Source organism: Acipenser ruthenus, chromosome 7, assembly GCF_902713425.1.
Source record: "Acipenser ruthenus chromosome 7, fAciRut3.2 maternal haplotype, whole genome shotgun sequence".
Classification (NCBI taxonomy): Eukaryota; Metazoa; Chordata; class Actinopteri; order Acipenseriformes; family Acipenseridae; genus Acipenser; species Acipenser ruthenus.
Genome location: NC_081195.1, coordinates 3282701 through 3301792, shown reverse-complemented (window position 1 = coordinate 3301792; position 19092 = coordinate 3282701). Strand labels below are relative to the sequence as shown.

The 19092-nt window shown below is 42.1% G+C and overlaps 2 protein-coding genes across 2 annotated transcripts in view; one reads left to right on the top strand and one right to left on the bottom strand.

The window, feature by feature from the left end:
• The window catches only part of pcgf6 (polycomb group ring finger 6), a 27328-nt gene extending 13655 nt beyond the window's left edge, over positions 1-13673 (bottom strand). The window contains exons 1-9 of the mRNA XM_034922028.2: positions 13663-13673; positions 12999-13191; positions 9951-10050; positions 8976-9072; positions 8658-8713; positions 8357-8416; positions 7931-8048; positions 5164-5191; positions 3602-3721 (exon numbers count right to left, since the gene is read on the bottom strand). Of these exons, the coding sequence (XP_034777919.2) occupies positions 3602-3721; positions 5164-5191; positions 7931-8048; positions 8357-8416; positions 8658-8713; positions 8976-9072; positions 9951-10050; positions 12999-13191; positions 13663-13673 (783 nt within the window). The remainder of the gene's footprint in view (positions 1-3601; positions 3722-5163; positions 5192-7930; positions 8049-8356; positions 8417-8657; positions 8714-8975; positions 9073-9950; positions 10051-12998; positions 13192-13662) is intronic.
• Positions 13140-19092, top strand: LOC117415257 (transcription initiation factor TFIID subunit 5-like). The gene is made up of 11 exons (XM_034025356.3): positions 13140-14209; positions 14557-14800; positions 15089-15404; positions 15723-15886; positions 15977-16112; positions 16339-16459; positions 16921-17050; positions 17456-17620; positions 17794-17971; positions 18095-18272; positions 18450-19092. Exons 1-11 carry the CDS (start codon positions 13789-13791, stop codon positions 18662-18664), a joined length of 2268 nt encoding a protein of 755 aa, XP_033881247.1. The 5' UTR covers positions 13140-13788; the 3' UTR covers positions 18665-19092.

The window sequence follows — 19092 nt, the reverse complement described above, 5'->3', positions numbered from 1 at the left end:
AAGGTCATTCCACCACTGCGGAGCAAGGGAGGAGAAGGAGCGGGCTCTGGAGGCAGGGGAGCGTAGCGGAGGTAGAGCTAGTCTTCTAGTGCAGGCGGAGCGGAGAGGTCGAGTGGGGGTGTAGGGAGAGATGAGGGTCTGGAGGTAGCTGGGTGCAGTCTGGTCAAGGCATCTGTAGGCTAGTACAAGAGTCTTGAACTGGATGCGAGCGGTGATCGGGAGCCAGTGGAGCGAGCGGAGTAGTGGAGTAGCGTGGGCGAAGCGAGGTAGAGAGAACACCAGGCGAGCAGCAGAGTTCTGGATGAGCTGGAGCGGACGGGTGGCGGACGCAGGGAGGCCAGCCAGGAGGGAGTTGCAGTAGTCTAGGCGGGAGAGTACCAGGGCCTGGACCAGGAGCTGGGTAGCATAGTTGGTGAGGAAGGGTCGGATTCTTCGGATGTTGCTCAGGAAGAATCGGCAAGTGCATGCCAGAGTGGAGATGTGCTGGGAATAAGAGAGGCAGGGGTCCAGGGTGACTCCAAGGTTCTTAGCTGAGGAAGAGGGAGAGAGTGTGGTAGATTCCAGAGGAACAGAGATAGAGAGATCAGAGGAGGGGGAGGAGGGAAAGAAAAGGAGGTCAGATTTAGAGAGGTTGAGTTTGAGGTGATGCGAGTGCAGGATAGCAAAGGTAAATATGCAGCCCTTCTAGTTCAGCTCTTTGTTCAAACCTTTTGTTTAAATGAGCCAGTTAAACCTCCACCCAGGTCTATAAGTGGTTAATAATTCACTTTTACCGATGAGAGACGGAGTGGAATGTCTCACCAGGGCCGTGACCACACCCGACTTTATAGCAAATAAGAAATGAAAACAGAACCCATGATGAATTGCATTAGACACTCATCAGCTTATTTTTTTAATTCTGAGAATAGAAAGCCATTTAAGGCTGCCATACTGTGTCAAAGAACGGATAACAATATATAGCATTTTGACAAGAGAGACAGGGAGCAATCAAAGATAACCCTTTGTCCAATAGTCTCTGCCTGTCCGTAGCCCTTGGTTGTTTGCAGAGGAGACGTGTCCTGATAAGGAGTTCACTGTCTCTGGAGTCTCGACTGCAATTACAGCTCAGTTTTAATGAATAATGCAGGGCCATGTTCCCAGTCTCATCAGGAGACCTGCCCAGGCACTCATGCAGGGAGTCATTACCACACCTCACTGAGCATCCACTGCTGATTCACACAAGCCTTTTACATTTCTTTATAAGCACTTGGGATAAAGAGAGTCAACTAAATCCTCAGAAGTAGCCAAAGTGGTAGCCCTTGTGTTTGAGTCTGTCAGGTTAATGTATTGTTATGTAAGCCCAATTTAATAAACATTATATAGTACACATCATATATATTTGTAATTCCTAATCGGACCAAGCTTTTTAACTGCAAGAACCTGGTTTGATGTTTGAATTTGTATGCCACGATCGGGCTACTTCATATACACTTTTACTTAGGTTTCAGCCTGCTGAATGCCAATGGCTCTTGAAAAATAAGTCAGGCTGGGATTTATCATAGCTCAGGAACTATGTTGTATATGGTGATGTAGCAACTGGAAATGTAAGACGAAGTCCTTCAAATATAATTGTTTTGGACACTGCTTGATGTTATACATGATCTATTCACTGATGCAAATCTAACCGAAAGGTTCAGAAATAAGGATTTATTTACAGTCATCAATACAAAAATCTGTTTAAAATAAATAAAAAATAAGCAAGCAGGCTAACAGCATTTGTGATGATGCACACTATACTGTCTGCCCCTGCTTGATTTGATAAGTTAGTATGTCCATAAAGTCTACAGACTGCTTGCAGATGACCAAAACCAGGTTGTAAAAGTACATCTCCTCTTTTTCCTACTTCAAATTGGGGCTACCGATTAGTTCTCCAAACTCGTATCAAATTTCCTTTATTGTTGTCTGACCTAGAACACAAACAAAATACTACAGTTCTTATTATGCATTTATACATCATATTATCTGACTGTGATCTCCCTGCTGAGAGCTGCATTATGACTCAGCTCACACTGCTCACCAGGGATCAGGTATTGATAAACCCAGGCTGGGTGGATTCTGCGGTTGCCAGATGGTGTTGTTACAAGCCAGTAGGGGATCCAAAGAAAAAACGACAAAACTTCAGTCTTCAAAACTCATCTTCCTCCAGTGTGCATTTCACATCTGCATGTAATGTAGTATGAATTATTTAGAACCTGCCTGTTCTGCCAATGTAGCAGACAGTAGCAAAACATGTGTCTAAATCAATCAATCATATAATATTAGTGCTAGTAATTATTATATATTTTGTACTGTTGCCTGAACTGAATTGGAGGTTAAAATGTAATTAAAAACAGGAAATTCTACATTAGACTTCAAAACCAACTTGAGCTTAATTTACTGACAAAACTACTTGCTGCATCTTCAATTTTACCACACTCCAGTCTGGGATCCTAACAGGTATCAGTGGTATTGCTTTTGTAATAGATGTTAATTTATGTTTATTGATTTTATGTACATTTTCTTATTATATTACCTGATTAATAACAGAAATAAAAAGGCAATGCTGTAGTATTTGTTGATGAATAGACAGAATATGTCCTTTTTTTGCTTTCCTGATCTTAAATGAGCAAGCTGTCTTCATGAAGCACTTCTGCATCTCCCTCCCAATTCCTCTCCCTGGAGTCAACACTGCCTAATGTTTCATGAGCAATGCAGACCCTGCGTCACTGGTTTACCTGCCCATAATGAGTTTTCACTGCGTTTGATTAAACGCTAACACTGCATGACAAACACTGCCTGTTGTCTGAGAGTGATAAATTGGCTCTGACAGCACACAAGCATGCAGCAGCATATTCTCCTCCACTGTGATTTTTTTTTGTCTTCCTTATTCAGAAGAATTCTCCCCGTCACTTTCTTTTTTTTATAAATTTGGAATTGCCAATTATTTTACCACCGATTTTCTCCCAATTTGAAATGCCCAATTATTCAGCCTGGCTCACCGCTGCTGCAACCCCCACACTAGCTCGGGAGAGACGAGGACGAGCACTCGCGCCCTCTTGTGGGTTCAATCCCAGGTGGGGGACACTGCTGCTGTACCCTTGAGCAAGGTACTTTACCTAGATTGCTCCCCCAACTGTATAAATGGGTAATTGTATGTAAAAATAATGTGATATCTTGTAACAATTGTAAGTCGCCCTGGTTAAGGGCATCTGCTAAGAAATAAATAATAATAATAATAATAATAATAATAATAATAATAATAATAATAATAATTCAAAACTACTGCAAACCGTTTATGCAAATTTAATGTGGGTGATTCAACCAAGTAGAGCCCATGCCAAGTAAATCCTTTAAAGACTGAAGCAGTGTATGGGAGTACCCGATAGACACCTGCACTGACATAGCCAGGACATTATTGCCACTGCGGCAAAAATACAAATGCCTCTAGAAACGTTCAACGTACATTTTTCGACAGTGCTAAGCGTAATTACCCGTTTAATCCGATTCAGTTTTAAGTACAGCTATGGCCAAAAGTTTTGCAATCACCTAGAATTTTAGGATGAAGTCACCCCCCCGGTCTCACCTGCCACAGTGTAGCTACACTAGTGCAGCCTGGAGTCAGCTCCATTTTCCTTCTGATGAACATTTCCACATGCCGGATCGTTGCTTCTCCAGAGACTCGCACATACTTCGTCTCCAAGGGCTGAAATCAAAGGGGAAGGACAGGGAAGTAACTCGGTTCATCCCTCGTGTTTCACAATACCATTGTCCCAATTCTCAAACAGATGCATGCACAAAATACAGTGGCCTTAACTCCAAATTAAGACAGTCCACACTTTGGTTTCCTACTTAAAGTAAATAATGTAACTCCATTAAGATGGATAAACTTAAATAGCCTAGAAATAAAGGAATGAGCATAATAAGCTCATTACGCCTAAGCTTTGACTGATTTGACTGATATTTATTCAGATTTTTGAGTCTCCATTTGTAAGAAGGTCCCTGTTTTGCTCCAGAGGTGAACTGCATTAGCTAAGTGACTGATTCTGCTGCACCACCTAGCCCCTAAAAGCTTGGACCTTTCAGTCCAAGTAGCTGAGGAAAGTTCTAAATCCCCTCCCAACATGTTTTAAAAGACAAGGGGAGGCCAGACACAAATGTAATTTATAGATACAGACTCCGTACTGCAAAGTAATCAAAAACCAGATGCAAACACAGAACCTTCTAAATTAAAAACTCATGGCTGATGGACAGAAAGCACAAAGCTTCAATAAACTCTGGTCTCAGCTGCAGTCAGCTCGTTTCGCATCATGTTGCTGCTTCAGTAAAGAGAACTGACAGCTCTGTTGCTTTACTAATTCTGCCTCTTCCCACACTCATTACTTCTCCCAACATCCCAAATTAACAATGGCAGTTCTGAAGGCAAGAAAGCCCTAGCTGCTTTCTCCACATTTTTTTGTATTAAATTTTGAAGGTCTAGACACTATCTTTATTTACGGCTCACTCAAATTATTATTATTATTATTATTATTATTATTATTATTTATTTCTTAGCAGACGCCCTTATCCAGGGCAACTTACAGTCGTAAACAAATACATTTCAAGAATCACAGTGCAAGTAATAATACAATTAAGAGCAAGATAAATACAATTAGACTACATTTGTTTCTCTTTGGTTTGTTTTTTGTATTCTGAAAGTTTTTTGGGGAAAAACAAAAAAGTGATCTGAAACTGATAGCTATTTCTGATACTATCATGTGTGATTACTTTTTCCTTTTAATGTGAATGAATTTATTGACTTTAAATGTGTATTTGCAGTATACAGGAACGCACAGAGTGTTATAAGATTGCACTGCACATAACCTGATGCAACTTCTGGCATAGACAGACTTGATATAATATCTACAGTTTGTCATCCCACACCCATCAACATATTATTCAGAATTCAGTACTTGGCAAGTCCTAGTTTGCAGGTTCATATCAGGAACACACCTCAGAGAGCAATTTACAACACTTCCTAAGTCTCTGATTATTCAAAAGGAAATGTACTTCTGCAGAACTGGCTTCCTTCAAACCAGAAATCCTTTCATAGAACATTCTCCAGCATTATGAGGAAAGTATGGTTTTACAATACAAAACATTTCTTACCTTGTAGGTGGCAATACCTTCTTCAGCACTAAAAGACACAATTACAGAAAATATTAGTAAAGTGATTTTACATTTCTTCTTAAAATTCATATTATTGTTTTCCTATTCTAGGAACACACAATGGAACAAAAGCATTTCATCAATTAAATACATTTAATAGGAAATCCTCCAAGACATCTAGGGATGCAGACAGTGATGAAATACACTGTCCAGGGTCAATATGAAACACAATATGTTTGTTAATATAGCTTGTTCATGACATTGTTTTGCAATAATTTCCCTATTATGTGATCAGACAGCAATCTAAGGGGACTCTGTCACAAACCCAGCTTATTGATCTCAGATCAACACCAAAGAACCACTGTTAAATACAAACAGAAATGGACTTTACAGCATCTCAGATAATACTGACTCATTTCTGAAGTGGGTTTGGCTAGTAGAACAAAAAAAAAAAAAGCTTGGGGAAAAAACTCCATCTCCTCTTTAGTTCAACAAATCATGCTGTGTAAGGTAGGACTGGAATAAAAGGTACTGGGTTATACTGCTTTATAATAAAAGGAGGTTGTTCAGACTGGAATCTTCCATTCTTGAGATGCAAGGCTTTGGTTTTTTGTTGCTGGTCCAGGATAACTATAATTGAACCAAATCAGTTTACATTATAAATGCTTACATTGTCCCCACCTGGTTCCAGTTTAAGACTGGATTTTCAATGAAAGACAAGAGTTTAAATAGCTGGAGTTCTATACATTTTTCACTTTTTTTGGGGGGTATTCTGGTCAATATTTTGCAAAAGGAAATGTAACACTGCTGTGGGCCTTCATTGCAGGGAGAATTAATCCGAGCAGGAGAGCAGGATGAAAGGGCTTTGTAGTGAGGAACTAAATCAATAGGCTTTCAAGCCACAGAATAAAGATTGTCAGATAGCCATGAAAACACGGACTTCATTACCACAATCCTTGAATCAAATTAACAGGAGAGAGCACTGACAATGTTTGAGTGCAACACCTACATACATGCAATGCAGTCAGGCCAAATGCAATGTCCTTTAAAAGCCAGAATAAATTGTAAAAGGGAATACACATAAAACCTGACCACTCCCCGTCTACCACCCCACTTCTTGATGGCAGAAATCATCCTCAGCCAATATGGATGAACTCTGCAACCTTGCAATGTTTGCATCAACAATACAACCCTCAATAATGTACACAGTATGTGAATACAATCAATGTATTGTGAATAGACTATGGCTTTCTTATTATTTATTTAGGTATTCTGTCCACAAGTTTTAAACATGTGTCAACATAGTCAGCTGATTTAGTTTTGTTTACAGTAAGTTATTTTTTTTTTAACAAAACCTAAATAAATAAAATGACACCTTTAACCTGTAGCAGAAAGCGCTTAGGGGGCTCCTAGGAGCTCTAGCTGAAGAAGAGTGTTGCATTACTGTAGGCACTACAGATACTGAACAGGGAACACAGCTTAAAAATGTCTCAGTAGAACTCAGACAAGTTAGGCAACAAAATAAAATAAAGATTTCAAATAAGGGTTCAGTCATCTGAAAACGTGTTCTCTGTTCCTGCGTGCAGAAGGATGTCCTTTTCGTGACTAATAGAAGTGCTAAATTTAACCGTTTCATTAAATATTAATGCGCCACAAAGCACTGTCATAAATCAGGCTTCCAAATCTCCAGGGACAAAACATACAGCTCCTGTGTCTGCAGTCTAACTGACATCTACTTGAAAAACTGTTTAAAAAAATATATTTCTGAAGAACAAAGGGGAGTGTAGGGGTGGGGGTGGGTGTGGGTGTGGAGGGCAGCTCAGTTATTTTCTGAAGGCCATTTGTGCTATCTGTGGAACTTGGGAGTTCTGGTGAATCTTGTTTAATATTCTACAAAACTGGGACTCATAAATCCCTTTAAAAGCTGTAGATAAAGGTATATCTTGCTGTTCTCTACATTGCTCCCTCACCCACGTGATTCATGTTACACTCTGATGTGATTTTCTTTAATGCGATATTTTGTAACAATTTCAAGTCACCCTGGATAAGGGTGTCTGCTAAGAAATAAATAAATAAATAAATAAATAAATAAATAATAATAATAATAATAACAATAATAATGTTCAGGTAGTGGGTCAAGAAATTAGCTAGACTTTTTTTTTTTTTTTTTATAAATTGACATTGCCAATATGTGCCGCACTGTCAGCAGCAGATTACTCTGACCCCCTCTAAATCGGAATCAAGAATGGAACTGACAACTCCTTCAGATTATTTTCTTACGCAATCTATGTTCAAAAGGTTAATAAAACCAAGGTGCCACCTAGTGGGGAAAACTGGAATCGCAAAACAGGTTTGTATTTCTGTACCATGCAAACTGATACTTTACAAATAATAGAATATTTAACAACAAATGACACAATAAAACACATGAAAAATATATATATATATATTTTTTTTCGATATATTATTAACAACATGAATTCCTGCAGCACAAAAAGGCAATTTGCTGTAATCCACAGCTCAGTACTTTAACATGGGAATTCCAGGAGCACTTGACAAGTGAAATGAATCCAGAGCAGGCTCCCTGGAGGTTAAAAGCTCTAAAACCATGAATGCAGAGGATTAAGACACTCAACTGTGGTGTACAGGGTTGCCGGTTCGCGCCCAGCCTCCACCCTGTTACAGCACCATGAATTCTGGGGCATACAAACATAATTACAGAGCTGTAAACAAGCTCTCGTTTTTAACATCTACAAAAGCTGCTCACCCAACAAACTCGAGGACCAGGGAAACGTCCAGTTCAGGGGGGATTGTGAACACAGACTGCGCAAGTAGACCCTTCTTCTGCTTAATGGCTTTCACAGCTGCGGCGGGCTGAGGAGCTACTGGAACAAAAGGACAAAGCCGGCTAACATGTATGTGGAAAACACTCTAGCTTAAGACTTGCAACAATAAGTGTGGGATTGAAAAACTTTAAATCGATCTATAGCCCGGTCTATTGTTGGATGTGTTCATTTTGTTTTGACGTTGCGCCCTCTTCTGGATGAAGAGTGTATCCAGTAATGAACACATTTGCTCCTAATCTGTCATGCCACAACTCATAATGCCTGTTATGTGCTGTGTAACACCTTCCCAGAATAAGAGTGCATTATTAGCTCAGAAGACAGAACCAATTTTAAACTATTTTACTTACCTGGTTTTGGAACTTCAAGCCCTCTTTCTTTGTAGAACTCATGTAGCTGCCTTTTTTCATCTAAAATAAGAATACTAAGGTAAATGAGGTAGTGTGTATTTATATCTATCACCCCCAAACCGCATTCTCCTTAAAAAAAAAAAAAAAAAAGCACTGGCTCTTTATGCCAGAATATAGATTATATCATCTACAGCGATTTTCCACCCCCATCTTGGCATGCAAGACAAGAGAAGTCAACAGTATTGTTGCAACAGTGTACTTAAGAACAGCAAGTAATATGCTTGCACACGAAAGTCCTTACTTTGTTCCAGATGTGGGACCAGCTTATACACTAAATCTTGCAACTGTCGATCCAACCTGAAAGTGATGACAAGAAAAAATATTTATTATTACACTCCAATAAAATCATGACCCAGCCCAGCTGTTCTAACTCAACACGGATATACAGTACATCGCTCTATAATACAAGGATACAGAATACATTTGCAATCCCTGGAACCTGTGTCCTTAGGTTTAAATATAAGAAGACAAAGACTGTACTCGGACTCACCCAAGAAAAAGAAGAAGAAGAGGAGAAGAGAAGAAGAGGAAGAAGAAGAAGAGAAAGAAGAAGAATTACCTGATGTTGTATAGAGGCTGAGTCTGATGGACGACAACATTGCATTTTGGGCATCTGTTGCTATAGAAGAAGTGCTTCACAATGCAGCTTTTACAAACTGCAAAGACAAATATCAGAACATAAAAGAAGAACACATAACCCCAGCAAGCACCAGGCCTTACGACTAATAACCCCAGCAAGCACCAGGCCTTACGATTAATAACCCCAGCAAGCACCAGGCCTTACGACTAATAACCCCAGCAAGCACCAGGCCTTACGATTAATAACCCCAGCAAGCACCAGGCCTTACGACTAATAACCCCAGCAAGCACCAGGCCTTACGATTAATAACCCCAGCAAGCACCAGGCCTTACGACTAATAACCCCAGCAAGCACCAGGCCTTACGATTAATAACCCCAGCAAGCACCAGGCCTTACGACTAATAACCCCAGCAAGCACCAGGCCTTACGACTAATAACCCCAGCAAGCACCAGGCCTTACGACTAATAACCCCAGCAAGCACCAGGCCTTACGACTAATAACCCCAGCAAGCACCAGGCCTTACGACTAATAACCCCAGCAAGCACCAGGCCTTACGATTAATAACCCCAGCAAGCACCAGGCCTTACGATTAATAACCCCAGCAAGCACCAGGCCTTACGACTAATAACCCCAGCAAGCACCAGGCCTTACGATTAATAACCCCAGCAAGCACCAGGCCTTACGATTAATAACCCCAACAAGCACCAGGCCTTACGATTAATAACCCCAGCAAGCACCAGGCCTTACGATTAATAACCCCAGCAAGCACCAGGCCTTACGACTAATAACCCCAGCAAGCACCAGGCACTGCATTGCATTGGAATCTGTTCTAACTACACTCCAGCATTGAGCTTGTCATATTAATACAGTAGAAATAGAATTGCTGGTACCAACTGAAAAATATGTGCTGCTGTAAATAGAAGTGTTTACAAAATGTTAACTTCGACACTTACATGTATGTAAACATTCGGTGATGGTTGTAGCATCAATGAAGTAGCCGGTGCAGATTGTACATCGAATATACAAAGACATTTCAGACAGAGGGATGGTACGCTGCAGAAACAAACACATTATATCCTCAGGACACAATCCTACCAGGTAGACTCCCAACATTCAGATTATGTCATGCGAATCCTTGTTGGGTAACATTTTTCAGAAGTCTACCTGACTTGAGTTTCAGGTATGTTTCAGTTACTCATTTGAAACACTAGATAAACCTAGCACATTGCTGTTTGTTGTGTCAGGATTATAGGTAACCAGTGAAACTCGTACTGAAATTACTGTGTTATGCATTCTTAGGATATGTGCTACCCCAAATCACGTTCTTTGTATTCTAGATAACCTTTTAAAAGAAGCTACAACAGAACTGTTATTATCCACATAAGAACATGAATATGTATTAGACCTAATGTTACCACCATTGCAAATACATAAATAAATGCTGTAAATACATATTATTTATTTTTAAAAAGACCACAGATTTGTAATATCCCAGTTCAACGCACCTACAGATACAACCTTGCCCGAGTCGTAAGGCCTGGTGCTTGCTGGGGTTATTAATCGTAAGGCCTGGTGCTTGCTGGGGTTATTAGTCGTAAGGCCTGGTGCTTGCTGGGGTTATTAATCGTAAGGCCTGGTGCTTGCTGGGGTTATTAATCGTAAGGCCTGGTGCTTGTTGGGGTTATTAATCGTAAGGCCTGGTGCTTGCTGGGGTTATTAATCGTAAGGCCTGGTGCTTGCTGGGGTTATTAGTCGTAAGGCCTGGTGCTTGCTGGGGTTATTAGTCGTAAGGCCTGGTGCTTGCTGGGGTTATTAGTCGTAAGGCCTGGAGCTTGCTGGGGTTATTAATCGTAAGGCCTGGAGCTTGCTGGGGTTATTATTATGGCTCCAGGCCATACAGGATAGTATAAATTGGCAATCAGTGTCTTAGAACGCCAGCCATCTAAGGGCCACACGTCCAAGGGCAGTCTGAGCTGTGGCAGTCTAAGGGCCACACGTCCAAGGGCAGTCTGAGCTGTGGCAGTCTAAGGGCCACACGACCAAGGGCAGTCTGAGCTGTGGCAGTCTAAGGGCCACACATCCAAGGGCAGTCTGAGCTGTGGCAGTCTAAGGGCCACACAACCAAGGGCAGTCTGAGCTGTGGCAGTCTGAGCTGTGGCAGTCTAAGGGCCACACATCCAAGGGCAGTCTGAGCTGTGGCAGTCTAAGGGCCACACAACCAAGGGCAGTCTGAGCTGTGGCAGTCTGAGCTGTGGCAGTCTAAGGGCCACACGTCCAAGGGCAGTCTGAGCTGTGGCAGTCTAAGGGCCACACATCCAAGGCAGTCTGATCTGTGGCAGTCCGAGCGAGGACAGGTGGCGCGAGGACCTTTACCAAATCTCTCCCAGTGGCTACTAGAGGCCTCATTCCAACTCTTAACATTAGCTGTATTTAAGTAACATTATAAAGGTGGTGGTGTTTTAATGAGGTGATTTACTGTTTGTGATTAGTACCAGGTGAGTGTGGTTAAATTGAATAGAGGTTGATTTGCAATCTGATTGGTTTCCACACAGTGTTTTGTAGTTGTGTGATCCCACTGAAGTGCATTGAAATTATTGTATTGCTTAAGTATTATTATTATTATTATTATTATTTATTTCTTAGCAGACGCCCTTATCCAGGGCGACTTACAATTGTTACAAGATATCACATTATACATTATTTCACATTATACAGATATCACATTATTTTACATACAATTACCCATATATACAGATGGGTTTTTACTGGAGCAATCTAGGTAAAGTACCTTGCTCAAGGGTACAACAGCAGTGTCCCCCACTGGGGATTGAACCCACAACCCTCCGGTCCAGAGTCCAGAGCTCTAACCACTACTCCACACTGCTGCCCTGTATTAAAGTATTGTCTTTAGCACGGTTTAGTATAATAGACAGCTAGCCTATTCGTGCGCCATCTCGAAGTGGGAGCCAGCTGAACAGCCTCTCTACCAAAGAGCCGGGAGTCTAGCTGTGGGAGTCCAGCGAGGAGAGACCTGCGAGGAGAGGCTGTTGGAGAAAATCCGAACCTAGCAGCGCTCTGGAAGACGCCAACTACTAGACAGGTCTGTACCCTCCCCCCACCACTCCTGCTCCCACTACTACTGTACCTATCCATCTCACCTGTCCTGCTATGACTGTCTCTCACATCCCTATTACTCTGTCCTCTCACTCCCGTCCTCTGTCCTCTCTCTGCCGCTGCTCCCCTAACCTCATCCCTCTGCCTCTCCCACTCTCTCCCCTCCCGCACTCCCTCTGGTGCCCTCTGGAACTGTCACTTCTGCTAACAAAGCTGACCTTTGCCTCCCCCTCTCTCTCGATTTCCTTGCTTTCACTGAAACCTGCAACTAACCTCTCCCTGTCAGCTCCTTCTAATTGTACTGTACCGTCCACCTGGACCTCTCAGTCACTTTCTCGATGAACTCGACTATCTCCTCTCCTCCCTCTGTCTACCCCAACTGTCCTCTTAGGTGATTTCAATATCCATCTCTCTAACCCCACCCACTCTGCCTGATTCCTTCCTCTCCTTCAACTTCTCTCTCTCCACCCCCTCCTACCCACAAAGCTGGCCATCAACTGGACCTCGCCTTCTCCAGGGCATGCTGCCCCTCCACCCTCTCTGTCACCCCCCTGATCACTATTTCATCTATTTTTCTGTCTCTCCCTACTCCATCTACCCCCACTGTCACCTCTCGCCGTAACCTCCGCTCTCTCTCCTTACCTCCGCTCTCTCTCCTTGCCTCCACCGCTCTCTCTCACCTCCCTCCTATCGACTCTACTACCAACGTTTAAATTAGACGAATAGAGTTTGTTTTTGGTTAAAGACAGTTTGAACCTTTAACAAGCCCCCTTTGGTTCAGAGGTCCTAATTGCGTTGCAAAGACAGCTCAGAACAGCAGTATACCACGCTTCGACGTGTTGTATAAACCGTGCACACACGTACTATTCACCTGTTTGGCTTCTTACCTCGTGTTCATTATCTGATTCGTGCTCGTTTACCGAGCGATCAACAACAGCGCCGGTCTCCGACGCCTCGTCTTCTTCTGGTTCTTTGCTGAGGTCGCCAAAAAGAAAACCTGCTCTTTCAAAAATGCAAACCCAGCTGTGTTGTAATATCCAGCCCGAGACTCCTGCTCCAATTCTTCGTCCTCTGCTTCGTCTTCATAGTCCTCTTCCCACAAAACACTCGACATTATTAAGTTGTTTTCGATCTCCATGACTTCACAAGATTTCCGCGTACAAAGAAAACTCAAGCAACCATCCAGCGCGCGGTGTTTTTGTGCCGAACTACCTAGCGGGATCTCGCGAAGTGTTATGGGAACTGTAGTTTTTTTTTTAAGATTCTCGGGAAAATATTGCAATATTGCAAAGAAATAAAGAAAAGACCTTACTTCGAATGACAAAGATTATTACTTTCGTCCGTATCAAAATACAATAATATATCAAACAGTCTGAGCAAAAAAAAGCAATAACGACAATTTTCCATTATAGCTAAACAACACGACGCATTTTTTTATCTGGGATGTATTGGCCACTGCTCATTTAATTTAAATTGTTTACATTTACAATTGTTCTTTTGTATTTTTAGTCACCGTAAAATTTAGGACGTTCGTCCAGATTTTAACAAAACGATGAAATCATTTTGCGGTTAAGGCTGCCAATACTGTCGTAAAACCCAACATACCCCCCTTGTGTATAATTATCGTAAAATCAAGTTGCCGTCAGTGTCGCAAAGCCTCAGTTTGCAAGTAAGAAAATGGCGGCTGTGCAAGATGGGTCGATCGAGCCGGAGCCAGAGAATGAAATCAAAACAGAAACTTCGAATGAGGTTTTAGGGAACCCTGGCGACGCCAGCGGAGGGGTCCCCCCAACAGCGCCGGTGGCTGCAGAGAAGCCAGCCGCCGCAGCTACAGACTCGACAGAGCGCCAGACCCTGCTGGCTGTGCTGCAGTTCCTCAAGAAGAGCAAACTGTTCGAGTCTGAGGAGATTCTGCGGCGTGAGGCAGGGTTACTCAATGAAATCGGCGACTCGCAGGGCTCTGGGGCCGGGGGAGCAGCCTTGGGGGGCGGGGGAGGTGCAGAACCAGAAAGCGGGGATGCCTCTTCACTCCTCAGTCGAGTGGCCGGGGCTGTTGCTACTGCTCAAAGCGCGAATGCAACTCCAGCGCCTGCAAAAGGTAAGCTGGGAATAAACGTGTTGTATTATTTTAAAACATGGTTACTAATTTGTATAAACTATAAATCAAGGAATTTAAGACAAAAGTAAGGTAAGACTTCAGTTGCATTACCTTTTCTTTACATGCAGTTTAATTAAACCTAACATCGTTTTATGTGCAAAGAAAATTAGGAGCTAACGGTAATTTATTACTAGTGTACTACTGTAGGACTACAACGAGGTATAGTAAAATATTGTATTTTTATTTATTTATTTATTTGCAAATACGGTAAATTCTAAATCTAGTATGTTTTAGAATGAATGTGCAAAAAAACGTTTCAATGCAATAATGTGTTTACATTTTGTCAGTGACACCGGTAGTCACCGGAGGGGACGATCAGCCAGATGTAAACGTAGTGTTGGCAGCCTACAGCCAGCAGGGGGACCCGGTCCTGTACCCGGTTTATTACAGCGGGCTGAAGAGGTTCATAGACTCGGTGCTGGACTGTCACCGAGCAGAGCTCTCCCAGGTCTTCTACCCGCTCTTCGTTCACATGTACCTGGAGCTGGTCTACAACCAATACGAGAAGGAGGCCAAGGCGTTTTTTGACAAGTAAAATCCACATTTAAAACTATTGAATAGATTATTTGTTTGCCTGTTTTGTATGTAATTATAGATGTGATTATTAATAAAAACAAATAAACGCATTAAAAAAAAAAAAAAAAAACATCTTATGTAGCACACCATGTAAATGGTATGTCCCCAAATTTCCTGAAGGAATTAAAGGTGGTAATCATTGAAGAAAAGGATTGTAGCCCTCATGAACAACTTAAGAACTAATTCCATTAACTGTGTAGGGGAGGTTGACTGTGTCTCTATCCCACATTTTTCTCCCATTAGATTCCATGGAGATCAGGAATGTTATTACAAGGACGATTTACGCATTCTTTCTGGACTGACCAAGAAGGAGCACATGAAGGGGAACGAGACCCTGCTGGATTTCCGGACCAGCAAGTTCGTGCTGCGGATCTCCCGCGACTCCTACCAGCTGCTGAAGAGGCACCTCCAGGAGCGACAGAACAACCAGATCTGGAACATCATCCAGGAGCACCTCTACATAGACATCTTCGATGGGATGCCTCGCAGCAAGGGCCAGATCGACAGCATGTCTGGGAGTCTGGCTGGGGAGGCGAAGCGGGAGGCTAACAAAGCTAAGGTGCCTGGCGCTTACCTCCGGGAAGCGCTAAACAATACTGAGGGGTATTCGTGCTGCTGGGATGAGAGACGTTTTAGATGTGCTATGTTCAGGGAAATCCCTCACAAATGCAATACAAATAGAATAGCTAGGTGGCTCATTAGACACATTTTTTTTATCAAAAGTTATTGCAGTTTAATGGATGTAGTATGGGAGGCATAAAAAATAAGTTCAGTGGACAAGAGTCTACCCTCTTTTTTGGGGGGTTTGGGGGCTGTCACATCACAAAGATGGTCTCATATTTGGACAGAACATACTCAATGCTTTTCATTGCTTCAGGTGTTCTATGGGTTGCTGAAGGAACCGGAAATCGAGGTGCCCCTGGACGATGAGGATGAAGAGGCTGAAAATGAGGAAGGAAAACCCAAAAAGAAGAAGCCCAAAAAGGACAGCACAGGATCAAAGAGCAAAAAACAGGACCCTAACGCTCCGCAACAAAGCAGGTGAGCTGAGCCGGGTCTCCTGCTGACCAGACACACCTCTCTTCAGTCATTTTATCAGCTTCTTAAATTTACTTTACATATTCCTTTTAGAATTCCTCTTCCAGAGCTGAAAGATTCAGACAAGCTGGATAAAATAATGAATATGAAAGAAGCCACCAAAAGGGTGCGTCTGGGTCCAGAGAGCTTGCCATCTATTTGCTTCTACACCTTTCTCAATGCCTACCAGGTAAGAGGGGCATTCTTACTTTACAGGGCTGCAGTATTAAAATAACATTGTCTTCATTTGGGAAGCACCTAATGAGGTGGAAAAGAAGCGTTTATGTATTCAAGTGCGTATGACTGCTTTGCACTTAATTAATAATATAAAACAAAACCAGTGGATTGTGTCCACCCACAGCGATAAGACATGGATGAGTCGGTGTTAGAATATGTGTGCTTTTGTTTTTTCTTAGGGTTTAACCGCAGTTGATTTTACGGATGATTCCAGTCTGGTGGCTGGAGGTTTTGCAGATTCGACAGTGCGAGTGTGGAGTGTCACCCCAAAGAAACTGCGGGGTGTGAAAACTGCAGGAGGTAAACACTGACTGACTTGTCATGCTGTAACCTGGCCATTTTAAATTGATTTTGACACCACCATCTTTAGGGTGCAGTGACCTCCAGTCCTGTTCATGTTTATACTGTGTTTAAAATTCCATAAGACTGGAATCCAGTATGTTTACATTCTGCAACAGTAGTTTCGGATCCAGACTAAAGACTTCCTTTCACTTGATGAACAAAACAGACATGTTTCTGCAACGAATTGTAAACACGTGCCATTGTAGCTCAGGGAAGCAAAACATAATACAAGCAATTTAAGTAGTTTAATATGTGTGGTGCGCTGCACTTTTAAGAAGTTCAACTCCATTGATGCCTAATTTCTTGTTAATACGGTCAACTAATTGTTCTGTCCAGCAATAATCTTGGCAGTGTATTTGATGCAGAGGGAAGTAGCTAAATTTGTTCTTGAACCTCCCATCTCTTTGTCATTGTTTCAGATCTGAGCCTGATTGATAAAGATTCTGACGATGTGCTGGAGAGGATTATGGATGAAAAAACTGCCAGCGAGTCCAAGAACTTGTATGGGCACAGTGGACCAGTCTATGGGATCAGCTTCAGTCCAGATAGGTAAGGACAAGGCTGGCATACAGGATGTAAACATGGTCAAGCCTTCTCACAGCAACTGTGCAAAGAACCATCTAAAAGTCACTTTATGGAGAGGTGGTTTTCTGTGCAGGTTTGTCTGTATATTGCTAGCTGAGCAAATGTATATAGTAATTTACCCTATAACTATCTTGGTTCATAACATATTTCTATAAAATTAAAAAAAAAAAATCTGAGCCTTAAACACCCTCTATACTACACTTTTTTTTTTAAGTACGTTTTAAACTATTTTTTGTATTACAGTGACAAACAGTAACAAGTGGGTAAACTATTAAGCCTCATTTTACTAATCGGGACACTGATTAATTTCCATAATATGTAGGTGAATTATATCCAAAGGGTGCTAATTTGTACATGTCCATACTTTAGGAACTACCTTTTGTCATGTTCAGAGGATGCCACAGTTAGGCTTTGGAGTCTTCAGACCTTCACGTGTCTAGTGGGGTACAAAGGACACAACTACCCTGTGTGGGACACCCAGTTCTCCCCCTATGGGTACTATTTCATATCGGGAGGACACGACAGAGTTGCTCGGTAAGAAACTCTTCTGCTGTCAAAGCTGCTGTAATACCTTGTACATTTCCCTCCTATGGCAGCCTGTTCAGGTTCCTCTTTGCGATTTCACCCTTTTGTTTCATGGGGTTATTCTTGTACTGCTGCCCATCTCCAGTGATGCATGTGATGGGTTTTGTTTCTCGTCTTTTAAGTCTCTGGGCAACAGATCACTACCAGCCTTTACGGATTTTTTCTGGCCACCTTGCTGATATCACCTGCACCCGATTCCACCCCAACTCCAACTACGTAGCCACAGGCTCGGCTGACAGGACCATCCGACTCTGGGATGTACTGAACGGAAACTGCGTCCGTATCTTCACAGGGCACAAGGTAAAGAGATGAACAGAAAATAACCTGCTTTATTGAGCTCAAGAAGCCTGTATTTGGCTTGCAATTTATTTATTTAAAAACTATACAATGTCTGACAATGTCAACCCATGTGTTTGTTCCTAGGGTCCAATCCACTGTCTGGCATTCTCTCCAAATGGGAAATTTCTGGCATCCGGAGCAACAGATGGACGAGTCCTGCTCTGGGATATCGGACATGGATTGATGATCGGTGAACTCAAAGGACACACGGACACTGTCTATGCGCTTAAATTCAGCAGAGATGGAGAGATTCTGGCATCAGGTCAGCCAGAATGCATTTTATATGTATTGGTATAAGTGGCTGGAAATATTTTACAAATGAGTACCAACTTATTCTGTTGTCTATTTTTGAAAAATTAGGCACTGTGTAAAGCTTACTGAGGATGCAACATTTGTTCAAATTGTTATGTCTTCATTTTTTGTATTTGTTTCACTACAGGCTCCATGGATAACACTGTTCGATTATGGGATGCAACAAAAGCTTTTGACGATATAGAGACGGATGATTTCACTGCAGCAACTGGACACATTACTCTTCCAGAAAACTCTCAGGAGCTGTTACTGGGGTCATACATGACCAAATCCACTCCAGTCATACACCTTCATTTCACACGCAGAAATTTGCTGCTTGGTGCAGGGGCATATAACCCTTAGCAATTGGCATCAAGTGGTCTGATGAACCCGTCTGTGCATTGCACATTAATGTTCAACTGCAGAACATAGGAGGCCTAGGACTTTTACTATGAGAGCTTGTAAAGCTGTTGTGTAGCTGATTTGGAAGTGGTTGATAACCATTTAGCCTGATAGTGCAGTATTCCATCAAGAGAGAAAATGCTAGAGTGCATGAAGAATTAAAGTGCTCTTCACATCTGCCTTTGAACCTTGCTTGGCAGTCTCAGCTTATTTGCCTGCTAAAACCATGGCCTATACAAAAAAAAAAAAGGCAGCATTCAAAACCCTCTAACCCACGATAATGGCAATGTGAAAAGTACTGGAAGCCTTCATGGTGGTGTTTTTATTTTATTTTTATATATTTATTTTCCTTTTTTTTAAAGAAACAGAACAATAACTTTTTTTTTTTT

Coding starts and splice junctions, on each gene's coding strand:
- LOC117415257 (XM_034025356.3), top strand. CDS start 13,789: ATGGCGGCTGTGCAAGATGGGTCGATCGAGCCGGAGCCAGAGAATGAA. Junction 17,051..17,455: donor ATCAGCTTCAGTCCAGATAG/GTAAGGACAAGG, acceptor TCCATACTTTAG/GAACTACCTTTTGTCATGTT. Junction 18,273..18,449: donor TGGAGAGATTCTGGCATCAG/GTCAGCCAGAAT, acceptor GTTTCACTACAG/GCTCCATGGATAACACTGTT.